We start from the raw sequence: 20300 nt of genomic DNA on the forward strand, positions 1-20300 counted from the left end.
AATGTTTCCACTGAAAAAGCTGTTGTTGATTATAATGTGTTCATTTCATCTTTATTTCTCAAAAGAGTCCTGCATAGTTTGGTTTTCTTTTCAAAAATGGTTCATCTAAGCTATAATTAAACCAGAAAAAATTGTTTCCAACACCAAGATACGTTTGTGGCAACGGTACGGGAATCCTTAATTAATGTTGATGAAGCAGTGTGTGATGACTTCCTATCGCGAGGGTTATTGGTATCGACAGTGTCGTCCTGTTTAAAATATACATGGCAGACGAGGATAGTATGTGTACTGTAAGATAAACGAGATACGTTTATCTATCGTTTTGAACTATGTATCTGAATTTAACTTAGTATATTCAGATCAAAGTTCAGCTGAGTTACATATCTGTCGAACTAGTCACGTGACGTCTTGTAACAGTACATGTATTAAATCTATATGTAACGACAGAGCAACAAATTGGCGACGATTTTTATCTTGTGAGTGAAGTGTAATCACATCGGAAACATTCAACCGACAATATGGCAAGTAACAGATCCGTTCTCCGTGCCCAGGAACCCGTAACCTACACATGTGCTTTGTGTGACAGTGACGACGGGGTTAGATGGTATTGCAACGATTGTCAGGAGAATTTATGTGACCGGTGTAAGGAAGCCCATACCCGCGGAAAGAAAACTAAAAACGACGAGGTGGTATTGATAGGAGAGGCTACCCGTCAGGGCGACAAGCCTGTACCGGAGGTATGTAAACTACCCCCCGGTAAACTGTGTGACGTGTACTGTTGTGATTGTGACATACTGATGTGTTTGATGTGTTTTTCCCTGACACACAAACACCACAACTGGAAACATTTTGAAGACGAATTTCAAATCAAAAAGCAACATCTGCAAGAACATATGACAGCAATATCTGCTAGAATTGCACACTTCAAGAACGAGACGTCGAAGCATGGTAACAAAACATTCAAAGGTAACATTGATACAATGAGAAAAGACGTTAACGCACAACGGGCAATGATAAAGTCAGAAATAGATTCTATCGCGGATGCAGTTCTGGCCGAGTTATCGTCCCTGGAAAAGGAAGACGCAGTAATGCACCAAAATGCTGGTCAAGAATCGGAGAAAAAAGTCAGAGAGTTGACGAGTCTGCTTGAAAAAGCGGAAATGACGGATACAACAAGTATATTTGAAATGGAAAGGTCATTGAGGACAACTGTACCCTTGTATGATGTTAATGTGCAGGATGTTTTACCGAAATTACCAAGCTTTGTTACCGGAAGTATCGACTGCGTCCTGTTGACGAAAATGTTAGGTGAATTACACCACGAGAACCAGTACGAGAAGACAGGCATCGACAGTAAACACGTTCAACGTGTCTCTAAGTTTACTGTTACTCAGCAAAATAAAATGTTCGGTATATGTCCAGTCGACGACAGACACGCATGGTTATCAATAAATAAATACCAGGGTCTGGTACTAGTCAACAAGGAGGGTGTGGTCATAAAGACAGTAAAACTGGACTTCTGTCCGTACAGAATCACCATGGTCGGGACAACAGACATACTTATTACCAGTAATCCAATCAGTACATTTGTGTATAAACTATCACTACATAACAAACAAGTAAAAACATTAGCTGACATCGGACCACATAAAGCATATGACATCAGCATCAACGAGAGGGATGAGGTGTTTGTTAGTACACGTACATTAGCCATCGTGGTACTGAATCAGTCAGGTACGATTGTGAGGAAAGTGGCGTGTGGAATGAATGGGCTGAATATTACATGTTTGTCGTCAGGAGACATTGCAGTGTCGGACTCTGTTAATGTATTAATCATAACAGACAGATCTGGTACAACCAAATATAAATGGTCTGGTGAACTCAACAACGGTCAACAGGTTGGTAGTAGGAACCTCTGTAAGATGTCATGTGACAAGTACGACAGACTGTTTGTACCAGACTACACTAACAACCAGGTGTATGTCCCAAAGAGAGATAGTAGACAGGCCACTTGTCTCCTGGACCAGAAACATGGAGTGTACTACCCTACAGCGGTGGCTGTAGACACGTATGGAAACGTGTGGGTCGGGTGTGTGGACGGTACCGTACATGTGATGCGACTGTAGAGTTAGACAAGTATTGTGACATACAGAAATCCGTGGTAATGATAGAACATATCGCCGGGTACAAATGTGTTTAGAGATAATCCCTTAATGTTCTACCTGTACTACATATATAGATCTATGGAATTGAATGGATCAGTTTTTGATATGTGGTGTAAATTTGACGTTGACGTTATTAAGGTGTGAAGCTAGATAATCGGTAACTTTAACGGTTGATAATAAACTGTATAGTGTACGCAATGGAAATAGTCGGCCAAAAAAAACCCAGTAGATCCGCATCTACCCGGACAATTTGTTTTCAAAAGAAAAGTTTAGTTTGTACTGATTATATGACATGACGTCACAATTGAAACAATTGAAACGTAAAGCCAATCACAGGGCTGATAGGTCATATTACATGGGTTAATACGTAATAAATATGACATGGGTATATTCACTGGATAACACAGTACATTGTGTGATAAATAGAAATTTACCGTTGTAAATGATAGTTTTCTTACATTTGAGAATGATTGGATATATATATAATATATGTACATTTTAATAGCAATATGGAAGTGTGATAAAACATAAAACGAAAGATACACATATATATACTACAGTTTCTCAGATAATGATCACAATAACGCTTGGACCAATAATCTGTCATTTACACAAGTTGCATTTTCTTATTTTCAGGCAAAATTCTTAAAATCCAAATTCATTAATTTAGTTATATCACAAGAAATAGAAAAATACAATATTGTTTCCCTATTTTGTCACATTTTAAAATTTTAGATGGAAAATCAAAATATCACTATTTACAAAATTCAACAGTGTATTTAAATGTCTGTGTTACACTGTGGTACGTGTGTGATGTTTTCTTGATCTATTTCACATAGCGTGACACAATGTAATCACTTGTGTTTATACAAACACATGCACTATCATGTGTTTTGACAGAAAGCAAAACGAAAGTTACTTTCAATTATTTATGTATATATCAAATAATTAAATTATAAACATCCATGGACCGTTGTGTTTATTCATTTGTTAATCAGAATATGTTAGAATATCGAACAGAGTTAATTACACTATATATATAGTAGATACAGATGATCGAGTATAATTACATACCTATGTACACCACAATGAGAACTAAAAGACCGTGAGAACTGTTGGAGGGCTATCAAGTAGATTATAAAATTAGTGAACTAAACAGTTATCAAATTGAGGACGGCAATTCACAAAGACCTGTGACGTGGTCAGATAAAGGCCCGTACGAGTATTGGCAGATTGTAAAGGTTTTTAGGTTTAACGTAAGAAACACACATGTGACTGTACCTGAAATAATTGGTGATAGATTCTGTACACAGACAAAAATTACATTACACTATTCATAAGCTTCGTCCTTTTAGGACTCGTACGTGATGTAAGGGGTCAGAAAGGTAAATAACCGGAACTGTAATAAACTATAGTTGAGAGAAAGGTGTGTAAAACTCTGTATCGTTTGTCGTTACTACGACATAACAATAACATCATATGACACTAACACCCTTCCGTAGAACACCCTCGAGTTCAATAAGTAGTATGTTAAATAATATTAGTATTCATATGTTCCCTTAAACTGGAACTGTCTGATATTTCGTGACATAAAGATAGTACCCTTTATATTCTTTATTTAGATTTTAAGCCAGATATGTACGTTCTGTAGTGTAATGTGGATCTCAGTGAGATACAGATATGCTGGTTAAATCAAGATAACGATCATATTACATCAACTTTATAAACACTTTATATTGAACCATACTATGTACAGTAGACCATTGTATCAACTACATTGTACATGTGCCATACATGTCTATAGATATATTAAGTATTGTACTTTAACTTCTGTGTGCTGGTAAGAAGCACAAAACAGCTGTAGGGTTCAGTGGGCTATTTCTACATACTGTACCAACTACCTAATTGTATAGGTGTAATGACAAGTGTTTGTCCTACGTACGTCTGTCAGAATACAAGTAGGTAGACTGTTGTTCAAAGCTTCTGTTGAGAGAAACGTGAATTAACTAACACGATATTGATTTGTCTGTACATGTGTTATATTTATAGGTGCAATTAATTGCGTGTAACCTACATACATCTGTCAGGATACAAGGTGGTAGACTCTCCTGGTGCCTTTCTTAGCCACGACGTCTGCCATAGTGACCTCTTTTGACTAACGTACTGTTAAAGTTAGGCAATGAAGTTATTGTTAACCTCCTTTTTTGTTTCAGCAGTAGATTGCACCCAGTTTTGATTTCCACCTGCTTTGACTCCCAGCCGCAACGACGAGACCTAGTACGACGATAACGCTGAAGAGTGCAATGTGATTTAATTTTGGCATGTCTTTTTACTCTATTTTAATGCTGTATTATTTAATAGTCCAATCGCCTGTTTGCATCTTACGTTCATCCCTCTGCTACGATCTTTATTACATTCATAGAATGAACTAATATAATATTAATATCAGATACTAAATCATCACCGGAATGCTGAGGTATATTTTAGTTAAATTAATACCTCAGGACGATGATTATACATTGAGAGTTTGTGATTACTAAAGTCACATATATACAATCAGAAGTACGAGTCCGTTTAACGTTAAGCTGTGAATACTGAACTGATAAGATCAGTTGGTGACTTTTATCAGACCTACAGGTTCACTACCTGTCAGTACTGTACTAGATCATGCAAGTGAGTACTTGTCAAAACGGTGCGTCTTTTATCATTTATTCTCCATTTACCTCCTGGACTGATAAAACGGGTTGTTTAATACATTTCTACCACAATACGATGTGTTATTCCACTCTCAGATCATTGTTTAAACACGCAGACTGTTAGATAGATATGAGTTATATACCACACGTGGTAAATGACCGTCCAGAGTTTTGATTGGTCGAGAAGGTGAACTCAACAAACTGCGACAGGACAGCTACATAAATTCCGTATGGACGATGGATGGACGACGTTTTTTACAAACCTGTCGAAACCACAGATAAAATTCTAACCAAGTCGGAGGCATGTGTGCGAGCACTCGAGGCAAAGTATCGCCCACGTTCTATTGAAAACACAGCATCCCCCATGGTATCGACCTCCTCAGCGTCCTAGGATTCCTATGACCCGTAACCAGTTCCAATGATGGTTACGTGAAGGACCGGAACTGTGTATAATACCAAGATTTTCAGTAGATTATAAACCTTTTGTATATGTTGTAAAATCGTTCATATCAAGCTGCACTTGTGTTAAAACACTGAATCAGTACATAGCATGCATCAAACATCTCTGCCATGATGCGATATTGATACGGTCTCCATCACGTGTCTTCAATCTATCTATCATTAATGCATAATCGTAAAACTTGCGCTGATATGCTACTTTTGAATGCTGGTGCGTATTATTTACTATCATATACTCAAGATTACTACACATACAAACCGCCCGAATGTCAGAAGACCTGTCGGTATGCTTCCGCTCATCATCGATGTTCAGGGGTTACGTTCAATTTCGCTGCGTAGAGAGCGTAGGGTGGCGTAACCCCTGGATATCGAGGACGGTTTCTACTGTGTTTAGATAATTGATGTAAATGCATGTTTTTGTTTTGTTTTAGTGGTCGGCCTGTTTTATTTAATTTATTGCTTGTTTGTTTGGATATACTTAAATTCCTGGCAATATAGTCTATGAATATAAATAATAAGATGTCTCATCGCTTCAGAAGTGGGCAAATCCATGTTCTGATATGCAAATATTATAGATTACTTGTAAAAACATCAAGGGGTTCCCCGGTGCATATCGGTCAATTATACAACACTCGAACGTCGTTGAAGACATGCTAACGGTACTTCGGTAACACACGCGTTCACGGGTACATTTGAACGTCAGCCCATATAGTTCGACACATCGCGCATACTGTATCCGCCAATATATGAACGCATTCTGTCCCATATGTACGCACCATCATATCTAGGTTGAATTTTCTGAACACACGTATAAGATATATGTCTAAAAACATTATATGTATTTTCTTATTAGTTTTTGGCACTTGTTTGAAAACTGCCCTGGCCTCTAATCATGATTCGAATGTGTCCAAGCCCGCTTGATTATTTAGTACCTGGTTTGTTTGACATTTAACACATGTATATGAGCAAACCCATCTCCACTGTGGGAATGTTAGATACAGATTAATTATTGTATAAGCACACCAGCGCTTTCAATATCAGTTCAATATTAAGCTGCATTTGCGCAATCCAAATTATATTATTTTGGTATAGGACAGCTGTAGTTTTTAGTGTTGGAGTTGGTGCAAAAACGTTTATTGTCGGTCTGCGTTACAATGCCAGAGGTTTCTATATTTTTCTCTCTCTAACGGCGTCATTAGGCTAGGCGCTTGTGTGTTTTCGTTTGTCTATTTGTTTTTGTTCTTCCCGAACATAAAACCCCATGTGTATAAATTTCCAGAGTCATAGATAGTGTTTGCTTATAAATTACACTAATATGTATATATACATGCATGTCATGGAATGCGTGTGTGTGGGCGTGTGTGTGTGTGTGTGAGTGTGTGTGTGTGTGTGTTGATATCTACATGTATACTATATATTTGTATTAGTATGTGTGTGAAAGAACTAGGATATGTGTGTATGTTCATACAAATGTATGTATATACATTGGTGTGCATATGGGTTTAAATATTTGTCTGTTGCTGTTTCGTATATATACTTATAATCTACTTCTTGTACGAAAATAGTTTTTATACCACAAATGAATATGCTGTTTTCATGCCTTGTACAGAAATGTCTACAATATCTTTTAAACTCGGACCTTTCATGAACTCATGAATACGTACGCGTGCAAATTCTCTGACGGCTCCTTCGTGTTTATGTTCGGGCTAACATCAAATCTTATCCGATTTACATTCGTGTCAATTAATGCCCCTTCACATTTGCATTTAGTTTTACTCACGATCGCTTTCGTGTTCTTTCATAGTACATGTACATGCACCTGTGTTCATTCATGTATACACACGCTTTTACATATATGTGGTCACTCATGTTACATTTTTGTATCTACATTCGTGTCGGCTTTCACGTATGATAGTTTGAGTTGATGCTCATTCATGATTTCATTGCTGTACATATTTTTTGTCATCATTTTTGTTACAATATATATGCCCATATGTGTTTATACTCATGTTAAAATTAACGTCATCTGTCGGACTTATACAGGTTGTCCATATCATGTGATACGACTAGTAATTTTTCCAGCGTCATATTTCTAATGATCACCCGCAAACACATTACTACAATGTCATTGTTTTTTTCGATGTTGTGTAACTGTGTCAAATGTGTTTATATTTTTCCCTAGCTCTTGTCTTTCATTCCCCACTCTTTGTCCCCCTCGCTCTTACCTTTTAGTTATCCTGGTTATCTGACAGTCGTACATGTAACAATAACAGAACTATCCGTAAGCAGTCTCCATGTCCCTATTTCGTACTTTTTCTATCCCTCATGACAGGGTGCTCATTATCCACATGGAGATGTGCTATCGGACTATATTACTCTAAACAAACTCATTTAAACAAAACGTACAGATTCAACAACAACACTTATTCCTATTACGATTTATTTAAGCTACATTTTATATATTTGCCTATAACAGTTGTTTTTCTTGTTTTTGCTACAGACATATAGCAACCCACACAATATCGCCCTTGTCTTAATCTTAATCTTACTTTTGTCAGGGGACATACACACACGTCAAGGACCCACAGACAGTTTTTATTCATCTAACGACTCCGACTCCGACAATATATCCTTTTCTGTTTCTGACGATAACTCATTAAAAATCATGCACTTGAATATTCGTAGCGTAAGAAATAAAATTGATTTTCTTGAGAGTTTTACCGATGACGTAGACATATTGTGCCTAACAGAAACACATCTCGATCCTTCTATCCCTGCTTTTTGCAACTAAAGACATACTGCCTAAACGCAGACTTGATATTGAATCACCGAATGACGAAATAGTTTGGATTGAGTTTTGTACTAATAATAAGAAATATCCTCTATGTGTACTATACAAACCTCCATGGCAAAATACTAACTCTGGAATTTGGACTCGACTGAAACATTCTTTTGACATAGCTTTTGACTACACTCCTCATGTTATATTAACAGGGGATACTTACATTGACTTATTAACAGGAAATAATAATGATCTTAGCATTCTCACACAGCAATATAATCTAACTAACCTGATTACCAGTCCAACTAGAGTAACAAATACTACACAATCCCTTATAGACCCATTTTACATCAGTGATACTATATCCTCTTTTGTTTTAGAAGCTATAAGTGACCACATAGCTATAATAGATCCGAGAAAGATCCTAGCGCCCACCATATTTTGAATCTATAGTCTTGTTAACAGTAAATGCATCTCCTGGTAGTATTTGATAAAAAAAAATCCATACCACTGGATTTGAAAGTCTCCTTTCTAAGAGACGTTACTTTTCATCGTTTTGCTTTTAGAAATAGCTATAAAATTTGTCTCTTTAAATCATGGTGGCGATCGTAGTTTCCTGATAAATGTAACATGCACAACGATAGTCCAGAAGAAACCTTCACAAGATATTTCAAAAAGGTGTCATGCGCTTCTTGGGATATGGCAACAACAATATTGAAATATCAAAATCGAGGACCGTTACCTGGCAGTCATCTGATTTTTCCAATAAGTTCCAAAATATGAACCATGAGGAGCCTACAGATGAATTAATAAAGGAATAAAAAATAATTCTTGAGAAAGAGCGATAAATCTTAAAAGCAAATATGGCAGCCTCATGGCCATCTTGTTTTATTCTGATCGGTCTCAAAATTAAAGTAACCAAAGGAATCGGTTCCTCTTTTATAGTTTTTTGTTTGCTTTTGTCATGCAGGTAATATGTTTTCAATAGTGTAATACTTTATATTTGTTTGTTGAGTTCCCTGTGTGTTGAGTGTGTTTTTTGAAATATCTAATTGATGCGAAAATGAAATAAATTTGACCAGTGATAGATAACTTGAGTTAGGTAAAAACACTGTGGTACGGTTTTCTAAGTAGGATTGTAGATTATTCTGGATAGACGTATATGTACTGATAAATACGTGAGAAGCAGAACACCTGCATACAGAGCGAAGGTTTGGTTATTTATAAATATCTCAACCCTCCTTTTATCACGTTAAAGGAGTGATTAAACCTTTGACAGGTTCAACCTGCGTTATCAGTTTTTATTTCAGATCAGTTATATTTACAAATTTTTACAAGTCTCACTTATTTTTGGACACAGATACACAGGTAACCATCCATACCACTCGGACGATATGTTTTTCCTTCGAGAATCATTTTACACAATCAGTAAAGCATGACTTAATCCATTTCTGTATTAAATTGTAGCTGCTTGTGTGAAGACCTCAAAGTTAAACGAACGAATCAAACGCTTTTCCCGGATACAACGTGAGCATGTACGTATTATAAATTGTCTAAATGCTTGTTTTAATATAATCGAATTTACAACAAGGGCAACACATATCTCTTTTTAATGACAGTATGTGTGAACAAATGGACGATGTGTTTGATTATTCACTTGGAATATTTGATATTGAACATTTTAGAAGATGTTTTCACACAAAGACATCTGGAATATTCTAGAAGATCAATAGCTTCACCAAACGACATCTGAAAGAATCACATCTATGTACAATACTTCCGATGGACATGTTGGCATTGTGAACGCATTGGATTACTGACTACTTTGTAACATCTAAATGCCCAGGAACCACGCAAGAGTCATTTACAGGTGGTATGTGTAACGAGCTTATTATAAATTGTGCACAGTAAGGTATATGTAAAAAACTATTCGTTTAAGTACTTCTGGGCATCATCCCAATTTTTATATTGAAAATTATTCAGAACAACAGCAAGACCATTGCAACTATTGCCATACCTGCATGTTCGAGTGAAAAGGAGTGGCCTGCTCTATCCCATTGAATGTTAAAGTCAGAAGCGATTAATATGCAGAGTCGTAGACTTTTGACCTTTGGGGACATTTATGAAAACAGATCTGGTCTGTTGCAATATTAAGGACCTGTATCTGTTTTGACTTCCTCTGTCCTTTTCAGAGATGTCTACATTTGACTCTGCTTGCCGCAAGGTTGTTATTCCCAAAAGAACTTAATAAAAATGCAACTACTTCAAAACCCTGTTCGGAGGCTCGAAACAAGGTGTTCCCCCTCCCCTAACGGCGAGAAGTCGAACCTTAACTACCAACACAACTGGATATAAACAATATCAAACGCACTAATCGATGACAATGTACAACATTACTGTTAACTACACGGCTTTAAAGTTTGAACTCAATAAACAAGTATAATAAATCTCCTCTAAGGCCTTACCATTGATAATCAACGAGCATTGTCTCTAAACCGATAGTTTTCAAATCACTGCAATGAATGTCTACACTTATTCACTGAGCAGCAGGGGGTTTATGAACGATAGTCGATATTCTAATATTGTTTACAGAAGTTTATTTTAACGCTTTTGATTCAATAAATTGGACCCCTTATGTTATGCCATGTCCTTCTGCTTAGCTTCTTCTGCAACAAAGCAATCACTTTATTTATTTTAATTATTCGTTAGACCTAGATTTTTCTTGACTGTAACTTTTCACACTTTTCATAAAAGTTTGCGCAATAGCATAAGGTCTCCTTCCTAAAGATAGGAAAACATCTTCTATAATCAAGAATATGGCCCAGGTAAATGCAAGGCAAAACATTTAAGGGATGTTTTTGTTTTTAAGGCATGGGTAAATGTTGAAGTATATAGTATTGTCTTTGAAGTTACAAAAGACACAACACTGCAATGGTTTCAATACAGATTACAAAATTGTATCCTCCCAATTAAAAACTATTTAAATACTATTGGGATGTCAAATGACAATATCTGTAATATGTGTAAAATTCAAATAGAAACTACAGAACATCTATTCTGGGCATGTCCACAGTCCTTAAAGCTATGGCAAGAATTAAAAGAGAGACTATTTAGCAGAATGAGGAAAATCATTGATTTTAAGTTGGAAACAATACTTTTAGGAATTACTGAAAATGCTCCTATGCCCATTAACTATATTTTTTTGTATACAAAATATTATATATATACTGTTTCTAGAAAAAAAAACAGAAGTTAAGTTTAAATGGTTTGAATGTGTTTTGTGCATTCAGATATAATATTGAGAATGCTTTATCAGTAAAAAAATTATATAATGAAACATTTGATCAAAGATGGATGGAATGGAAGAATTTATTTTGAGAATTTTTGTATAATACAATTTGTCTTTTTGTTGATTGATATTTTTCTCTCCGAAAACAAACACAATACGGGTTAGTAGAGTGCATGAACATTATATGTATTTTCTGGTGCTTATATGGATACATGCAAATTAATGCAATAATGGACATTTATGTTTGTATTTACATACATGTGTACGTATGTAAGTGCATGCATACTTGCTGATGTTAGTGTGTATGTACGTGCTTGTGTATGCATGTATGTATGTACGTAAGTAGGTAGTGAGAGTGTATGTTATGTACGTATGTATATGTGTATATATATGTGTGGGTATAAGTGTTTTGTTTATGTTTAGTGATTATGATACTGTTGTATATGTAAACATGTCTGGATGCGTGTGCTGTGTGTGAAATGTGGTAGTATCTTCTTGTTCTGTAGATGTCCAATACTCTATGTACAAATGTTTTATCTCCCAATCAAATTTCTGAATGTTATATTGATGAAAAAATGTTATGAAATTGAAATATTTGAATTTAGATAAAATTAGCAGAGAAAAATGAATGAGAGCCCTCCTGTGTGAGGACACCATATTGTTTAGGGGATTGACTCCAGGGCTCCCCAACCTTCGCAGTTCCTATCAATTTATTTATATTTATCTGTATATACTTATCAGTATTATTTGACCTAAACTTGTCCACACTGTTGGAATTACTTCTTTGCCCCATATCAGTATTATATATATATATAATATTTGGTATGGGGAGGGGGGGGGGATAAAATATTTGAAAACCCCCCAAAAAACAACATTAAAGGGCTTTCAATTTCATACATTTTATTTAGTGACCCATTTATCACCTTTTAAGAACTACATTTCGAGCAGTCTTATGAAATTTATGTACAAGCTCTTCTCAGCTATCTCTAGACGACAACGTGACTAGATAAATGCGGGACAAAGCATTAATAGATTTACTATTGCATAACGTAATGTTTATATTGTACAGCTTATAAATGTGTACGATATTACAAAAACAACTATGTCAGTTGAGTAAATAGCTACACAAAATCCCAGATTTTACACACGTCTTAAAATGTACTTGACACCGTTTCAAAAATATAAAGTAACAATCCACACCTGTACTTTGTTAAATATAACACTTGCAACTTGAATGTTAAAACACTAACAGTTATTTTGTAACTTTTCTCAGGCGGGTCCTGAATATTATTGAGATATGATAATTCCCACATGAATGGAACGAGCACAGAACTCATATATCTGCGTTAAAAAATCACTGCATTTACATTGATAAAGTAAAGCGTAGATACATAAAGTATATACAGCTTACCCGGTAACATTCATATTCACTTAAATCTCTAAATTTGCAGTAACGACGATTCAAAATAGTATAACAATAATATAAATTCACAAACTTCAATTCAAATAAAGCAAAAGATCACTAACAGATACAAAAAAAATAAAAAATAAAAATCCAACTGTTGGTAAATGTTCCGCTTCGATGTTGGATCCCCGACAAAATGTACAAAATGACTAGACCATTATAATGGATTGAGGTTTGTGAATTTATATCATTGTTATTATATTTTGTAGTTTCATTACTGCAAATTTAGAGATTTTAGTGAACACGAATGTTACCAGGTAAGCTGTATATGCTTTATTTATCTACGCTTTACTTTATCAATAACGTTAAAACACCGACTGGTCGAACTACATTCTGTATGTCAAACTGAGAAAGCCATTTAGATTGCAATTACATTGATGTGAAGGAAATAACTGTAAAAGAAAGAAAGCTCAAATCGTTGAGTTGTTAGGAAACGAAAGATCAGGATATATTAGTAATAAACAAAGAGTCTTTTTCAAATGACGCCAAAACGAACCGTAACGAAGATAATAGAACGTTTGGCCAACAGATAGCCTCGGACATCACGTATCTGAGATATCAGTAAGTGTCTCCCACTACAGACAAAGATCATACTGTACACCAACATTTTCTGAAACTTGATAACACATTACACATGATTGGACACCCAAAATTGTCACGCTAACTGTACACAATTAATATGAAGTGATGCAGAACAGCCTTTGCTGTCCGTTATTCCAATTTCAAAAGTTCAGTTTGAGAAATTTCGAACGCAAAATATTTGACAACATATGAACAAAAGGAATCATACCCAAAGACGTTTTAATAAAGTAACCGAAGGGTAAAGGCCTTCTGTTTTATCGAAGACATGTCCAAGTAAAATAAAATAAATAAAATATCGTGATTTATAAAGATAAAGGTCCCTCATAGGAAGAACTGAGATAGTTTGAACAAAACTCAAGGGACTCTTATGTACTCAATAGTAAACAATAGATCCGAGAAAGATCCTAGCGCCCACCATATTTTGAATCTATAGTCTTGTTAACAGTAAATGCATCTCGTGGTAGTATTTGATTAAAAAAATCGATACCACTGGATTTGAAAGTCTCCTTTCTAAGAGACGTTACTTTTCATCGTTTTGCTTTTAGAAATAGCTATAAAATTTGTCTCTTTAAATCATGGCGGCAATCGTAGTTTCCTGATAAATGTAACATGCACAACGATATTCCAGAAGAAACCTTCACAGGATATTTCAAAAAGGTGTCATGCGCTTTTGGGATATGGCAACAACAATATCGAAATATCAAAATCTAGGACCGTTACCTGGCAGTCATCTGATTTTTCCAATTAGTTCCAAAATATTAACCATGGGGAGCCTACAGATGAATTAATAAAGGAATAAATAGTACTTCTTGAGAAAGAGCGATAAATCTTAAAAGCAAATATGGCAGCCTCATGGCCATCTTGTTTTATTCTGATCTGCCTCAAAATGTTACATACATAATTATGGACTATTGAAAACATATATATATATTTGTGATTTTATAAAGATCTGTCAAATGGTTCTTGAGAAACTGCAATAACATGTTCTTGTTCCTGATTCTAAGTTTCGCGATTAGTCCCACAATGAAACGGGCACACCTACGGACCAAGGGAAACTTACATATGATATTTGCGAAAGATGCGTACAGCGCTTTTTAAGAAAAATGGTGCGATAAGAATTGTTTAAGGACGGACGGACGCTGCCGTTGGTATGAGGTAACACTGTTGGTAAGTCCGTAACATGTCTGATCTCCTGATTTTATTAAAGTAACCAAAGGAATCGGTTTCTCTTTTACAGTTTTTTGTAAAAAAAAATTGTCATGCAGGTAATACGTTTTTAATAGTGCAATACTTTATATTTGTTTGTTGAGTTCCCTGTGTGTTGAGTGTGTTTTTTTGAAATATCTAATTGATGCGAAAATGAAATATATTTGACCAGTGATAGATAACTTGAGTTAGGTAAAATCACTGTGGTACGGTTATCTAAGTAGGATTGTAGATTATTCTGGATAGACGTATATGCACTGATAAATACATGAGAAGCAGAACACCTGCATACAGAGCGAAGGTTTGGTTATTTATAAACATCTCAACCCTCCTTTTATCATGTTTAAGGAGTGATTAAACCTTTGACACGTTCAACTTGCGTTATCAGTTTTTATTTCAGATCAGTTATATTTACAAGTTTGTACAAGTCTCACTTATGTTTGGACACAGATACACGGGTAACCATCCATACCACTCGGACGATATGTTTTTCCTTCGAGAATCATTTTACACAATCAGTAAAGCATGACTTAATCCATTTCTGTATTAAATTGTAGCTGCTTGAGTGACGACCTCAAAGTTATACGAAGGAATCAAACGCTTTTTCCGGATACAACGTGAGCAGGTACGTTTTATAAATTGTATAAATGCTTGTTTTAATATAATCGAATTTACAACAAGGGCAACACATATCTCTTTTCAATGACAGTAGGTGTGAACAAATGGACGATGTGTTTGATTATTCACTTGGAATATTTGATATTGAACATTTTAGAAGATGTTTTCACACAAAGACATCTGGAATATTCTAGAAGATCAATAGCTTCACCAAACGACATCTGAAAGAATCACATCTATGTACAATACTTCCGATAGACATTTTGGCATTGTGAACACATTGGATTACTGACTACTTTGTAACATCTAAATGCCCAGGAACCACACAAGAGTCATTTATAGGTGGTATGTGTAACGAGCTTATTATAAATTGTGCACAGTAAGGTATATGTAAAAAACTATTCGTTTAAGTACTTCTGGGCATCATCCCAATTTTTATATTGAAAATTATTCAGAACAACAGCAAGGCCATTGCAACTATTGCCATACCTGCATGTTCGAGTGAAAAGGAGAGGCCTGCTCTATCCGAATGAATGTTAAAGTCAGAAGCGATTAATATGCAGAGTCGTAGACTTTGGACCTTTGGGGAACATTTATGAAAACAGATCTGGTCTGTTGCAATATTAAGGACATGTATCTGTTTTGACTTCCTCTGTCCTTGCAGCAAGGTTGTTATTCCCAAAAGAACTAAATAAAAATGCAACTACTGCAAAACCCTGTTCGGAAACTCGAAACAAGGTGTTCCCCCTCCCCTAACGGCGGGAAGTCGAACCTTAACTACCAACACAACTGGATAAAAACAATATCAAACGCACTAGTCGGTGACAATGTACAACATCAGTGTTAACTACACGGCTTTAAAGTTTGAACTCAATAAACAAGTATAATAAATCTCCTCTAAGGCCTTACCATTGATAATCAACGAGCATTGTCTCTAAACCGATAGTTTTCAAATCACTGCAATGAATGTCTACACTTATTCACTGAGCAGCAGGGGGTTTATGAACGATAGTCGATATTCTAATATTGTTTACAGAAGTTTTTTTTAACGCTTTTGATTCAATAAATTGGACCCCTTATGTTATGCCATGTCGTTCTGCTTAGCTTCTTCTGCAACAAAGCAATCACTTTATTTATTTTAATTATTCGTTAGACCTAGATTTTTCTTGACTGTAACTTTTCACACTTTTCATAAAAGTTTGCGCAAAAGCATAAGGTCTCCTTTCTAAAGATAGGAAAACATCTTCTATAAACAAGAATATGGCCCAGGTAAATGCAAGGCAAAACTTTTAAGGGATGTTTTTGTTTTTAAGGCATGGGTAAATGTTGTAGTACATATATATATAGTATTGTCTTTGAAGTTACAAAAGACACAACACTGCAATGGTTTCAATACAGATTACAAAATTTTATCCTCCCAATTAAAAACTATTTAAATACTTTTGGGATGTCAAATGACAATATCTGTAATATGTGTAAAATTCAAATAGAAACTACAGAACATCTATTCTGGGCATGTCCACAGTCCTTAAAGCTATGGCAAGATTTAAAGAGAAACTATTTAGCAGAATGAGGAAAATCATTGATTACTGAATTACTGAAAATGCTCCTATGCCCATTAACTATATTTTTTGGTATACAAAATATTATATATATACTGTTTCTAGAAAAAAACCAGAAGTTAAGTTTAAATGGTTTGAATGAGTTTTGTGCATTCAGATATAATATTGAGAATGCTTTATCAGTAAAAAAAATATACAATGAAACAATTGATCAAAGATGGATGGAATGGAAGGATTTATTTTGAGAATTTTTTGTATAATACAATTTGCTTTTTTGTTGATTGATATTTTTCTCTCCGAAAACAAACACAATACGGGTTAGTAGAGTGCATGAACATTATATGTATTTTCTGGTGCTTATATGGATACATGCAAATTAATGCAATAATGGACATTTATGTATGTATTTACATACCTGTGTACGTATGTAAGTGCATGCATACTTGCTGATGTTAGTGTGTATGTACGTGCTTGTGTATGCATGTATGTATGTACGTAAGTAGGTCGTGAGAGTGTATGTTATGTACGTATGTATATGTGTGTATATATATGTGTGGGTATAAGTGTTTTGTTTATGTTTAGTGATTATGATACTGTTGTATATGTAAACACGTCTGGATGCGTGTGCTGTGTGTGAGATGTGGTAGCATCTTCTTGTTCTGTAGATGTCCAATACTCTATGTACAAATGTTTTATTTCCCAATCAAATTTCTGAATGTTATATTGATGAAAAAATGTTATGAAATTGAAATATTTGAATTTAGATAAAATTAGCAGAGAAAAATGAATGAGAGCCCTCCTGTGTGAGGACACCATATTGTTTAGGGGATTGACTCCAGGGCTCCCCAACCCTGGTAGTTCCTATCAATTTATTTATATATATCTGTATATACTTATCAGTATTATTTGACCTAAACTTGTCCACACTGTTGCAATTACTTCTTTGCCCCATATCAGTATTATTATATATATATATAATATTTGGTATGGGGGGGGGGGGGAATTAAATATTTGAAAAAAAAAACAAAAAAACAACATTTAAGGGCTTTCAATTTCATACATTTTATTTAGTGACCCATTTATCACCTTTTAAGAACTACATTTCTAGCAGTCTTATGAAATTTATGTACAAGCTCTTATCCGCTATCTCTAGACGATAACGTGACTAGATAAATGCAGGACAAAGCATAAATAGATTTACTATTTATAGATTTACTATTGCATAACGTAATGTTTATATTGTACAGCTTATAAATGTGTACGATATTACAAAAACAACTATGTCAGTTGAGTAAATAGCTACACAATACCCCAGATAGTACACACGTCTTAAAATGTACTTGACACCATTTCAAAAATATAAAGTAACAATCCACACCTGTACTTTGTTAAATACAACACTTGCAACTTGATTTTTAAAACACTAACAGTTATTTTGTAACTTTTCTCAGGCGGGTCCTGAATATTATTGAGATATAATAATTCCCACATGAATGGAACGAGCACAGAACTCATATATCTGCGTTAAAAAATCACTGCATTTACATTGATAAAGTAAAGCGTAGATACATAAAGTATATACAGCTTACCCGGTAACATTCATGTTCACTAAAATCTCTAAATTTGCAGTAACGACACTTCAAAATAGTATAACAATAATACAAATTCACAGACTCCAATTCAAATAAAGCAAAAGATCACTAACAGANAAAAAAAAAAAAAAAAAAAAAAAAAAAAAAAAAAAAAAAATCCAACTAAATGTTCCGCTCCGATGTTGGATCCCCGACAAAATGTACAAAATGACTAAACCATGATAATGGATTGAGGTTTGTATATTTATATCATTGTTATAATATTTTGTATTTTACATCGTTAAGTGATCAAGTGGATCAACAAAGGAACGAAACCGTTAAGGTTAATTTAATGTCACCAATAGTCACGAATCTATTCATGGTTCGACACCCTTAAATTGCAGCTCAAGATTGAGGAAGGAATATAAAGATAACAGCATAGAAATAATAAAAAGGGAATAGTTCATGTTTTACGGATACCCTCAGCGTAGCGAGCACAAGCAATATCCTAAAATACATATCCACGAGAAGGAAATCATACTCATACGGATCTATACTCATTACATGGCGAGCAATAGGCCCTACTGTACAAAACACAAACAGATAGCACCTCCCATTGAACCCTTAATAGGAGATTTCATCAACAGACAGAAAACTTGTCATTGGAAAAATTGTGAAATTAAAACCCCACAAAAAGTACAACCATTACAGCATTACTTAAAGAAGCAATACTTTTTTTCTTTAAGATTTAATATAAATTCTAACCATTTATTTTTATAGCAATGTTTAGTGTCTGTAGATATTTTTTCAGATTAATGGGAGATACGGACGCACAGATTGTCGATGTTAGATGTTCCCATGCAGACTACATCAAACGTCAGGTTACATTCCAAGCAAAACTGGTAAGATTATCAAATATTGGTCTTTGTTAGAAATTTGACTTTTCGTCGGTCTTGTCATCTTACAATATTGTATTTTCGTAAACGTAATGAAGAACGTTCAATCCCAATTTATAAATGACGGGAAAACTGTTCGTGATAATTGTTCTTATACATTATTCCGGATCGGAAATACTAACAATATACGGTAGCATTTGGACAAAATTAGACATCTTTATTTATCTTTGTAATTGGACAAAATCTCTCTTTACTCTTTCCTTTTTGCTTTCTTCATTTTTACAATTTATAACAGTCACAAAACTGGATCGGTTAAATTGATGTATTTATGTCCATATAATGTAGCTATACAGTGGAGAGATACAGAAAATGGTACAAGCTATTTCCCAGGGTGGAGCTGTACTACGGTAACGTTGTCTTTATTGTAATTACCTCATTCTACATATTTAATATGTTTCCCTACACAATTATTCTAAAAACGTCACCGTACCGTCATCACATGCGCTTAACAAGGGTCGTTTCATCAATTTTGTACCACATTACATACCTTATAGATAAGGGCTCATCGTATTGTGTGTTCCGTTACAACAAAATGTTCACTGTAGGAAAGTGTTTGGACAAAAATCATAACCCTCGGGTTTTTTAAGTGTCAGCACTTGGCAAAGATTCGAGCGAGCAAAACAATAAAAAAAGTTTACCCTCGGTTCCAGAGTTTTCTATCTGCATTAAATCATTGGTAGATTATCGATGTTAGTGTTCTTTTCTATTTTCAACACATTTTTGGCATGCAGCCACACCTGTCATGATATATGTGATTCGAAAACGGTACATTTTTTAAGATACTTAAGTTTATTTAAGTTAAAGAAATAGTTTTCTAAAATGAATCCCTACCTCTCGAGCACTTGATACATTGTACCAGAAGCTAGTTTGTCGATGCAAATAGAAAAGACTGATGGTTTCCTTATCCTTTCCAATAGCTTTGAAATGCAATAATGATGAGAAAATCGTT

The 20300-nt window shown here is 34.8% G+C and overlaps 2 protein-coding genes across 2 annotated transcripts in view; both read left to right on the plus strand.

Moving 5' to 3' along the window:
• The window catches only part of LOC110452741 (ornithine decarboxylase-like), an 87614-nt gene that overhangs the window by 61146 nt on the left and 6168 nt on the right, over positions 1-20300 (plus strand). The gene's annotated exons all lie outside the window — the stretch shown is intronic.
• On the plus strand, positions 827-2372 carry LOC110452743. The gene has a single exon (XM_021501395.1). It carries the CDS (start codon positions 894-896, stop codon positions 2124-2126), a length of 1233 nt encoding a protein of 410 aa, XP_021357070.1. The 5' UTR covers positions 827-893; the 3' UTR covers positions 2127-2372.

This window comes from Mizuhopecten yessoensis, unplaced genomic scaffold (assembly GCF_002113885.1).
Source record: "Mizuhopecten yessoensis strain PY_sf001 unplaced genomic scaffold, ASM211388v2 scaffold6863, whole genome shotgun sequence".
NCBI classification, from domain to species: Eukaryota; Metazoa; Mollusca; class Bivalvia; order Pectinida; family Pectinidae; genus Mizuhopecten; species Mizuhopecten yessoensis.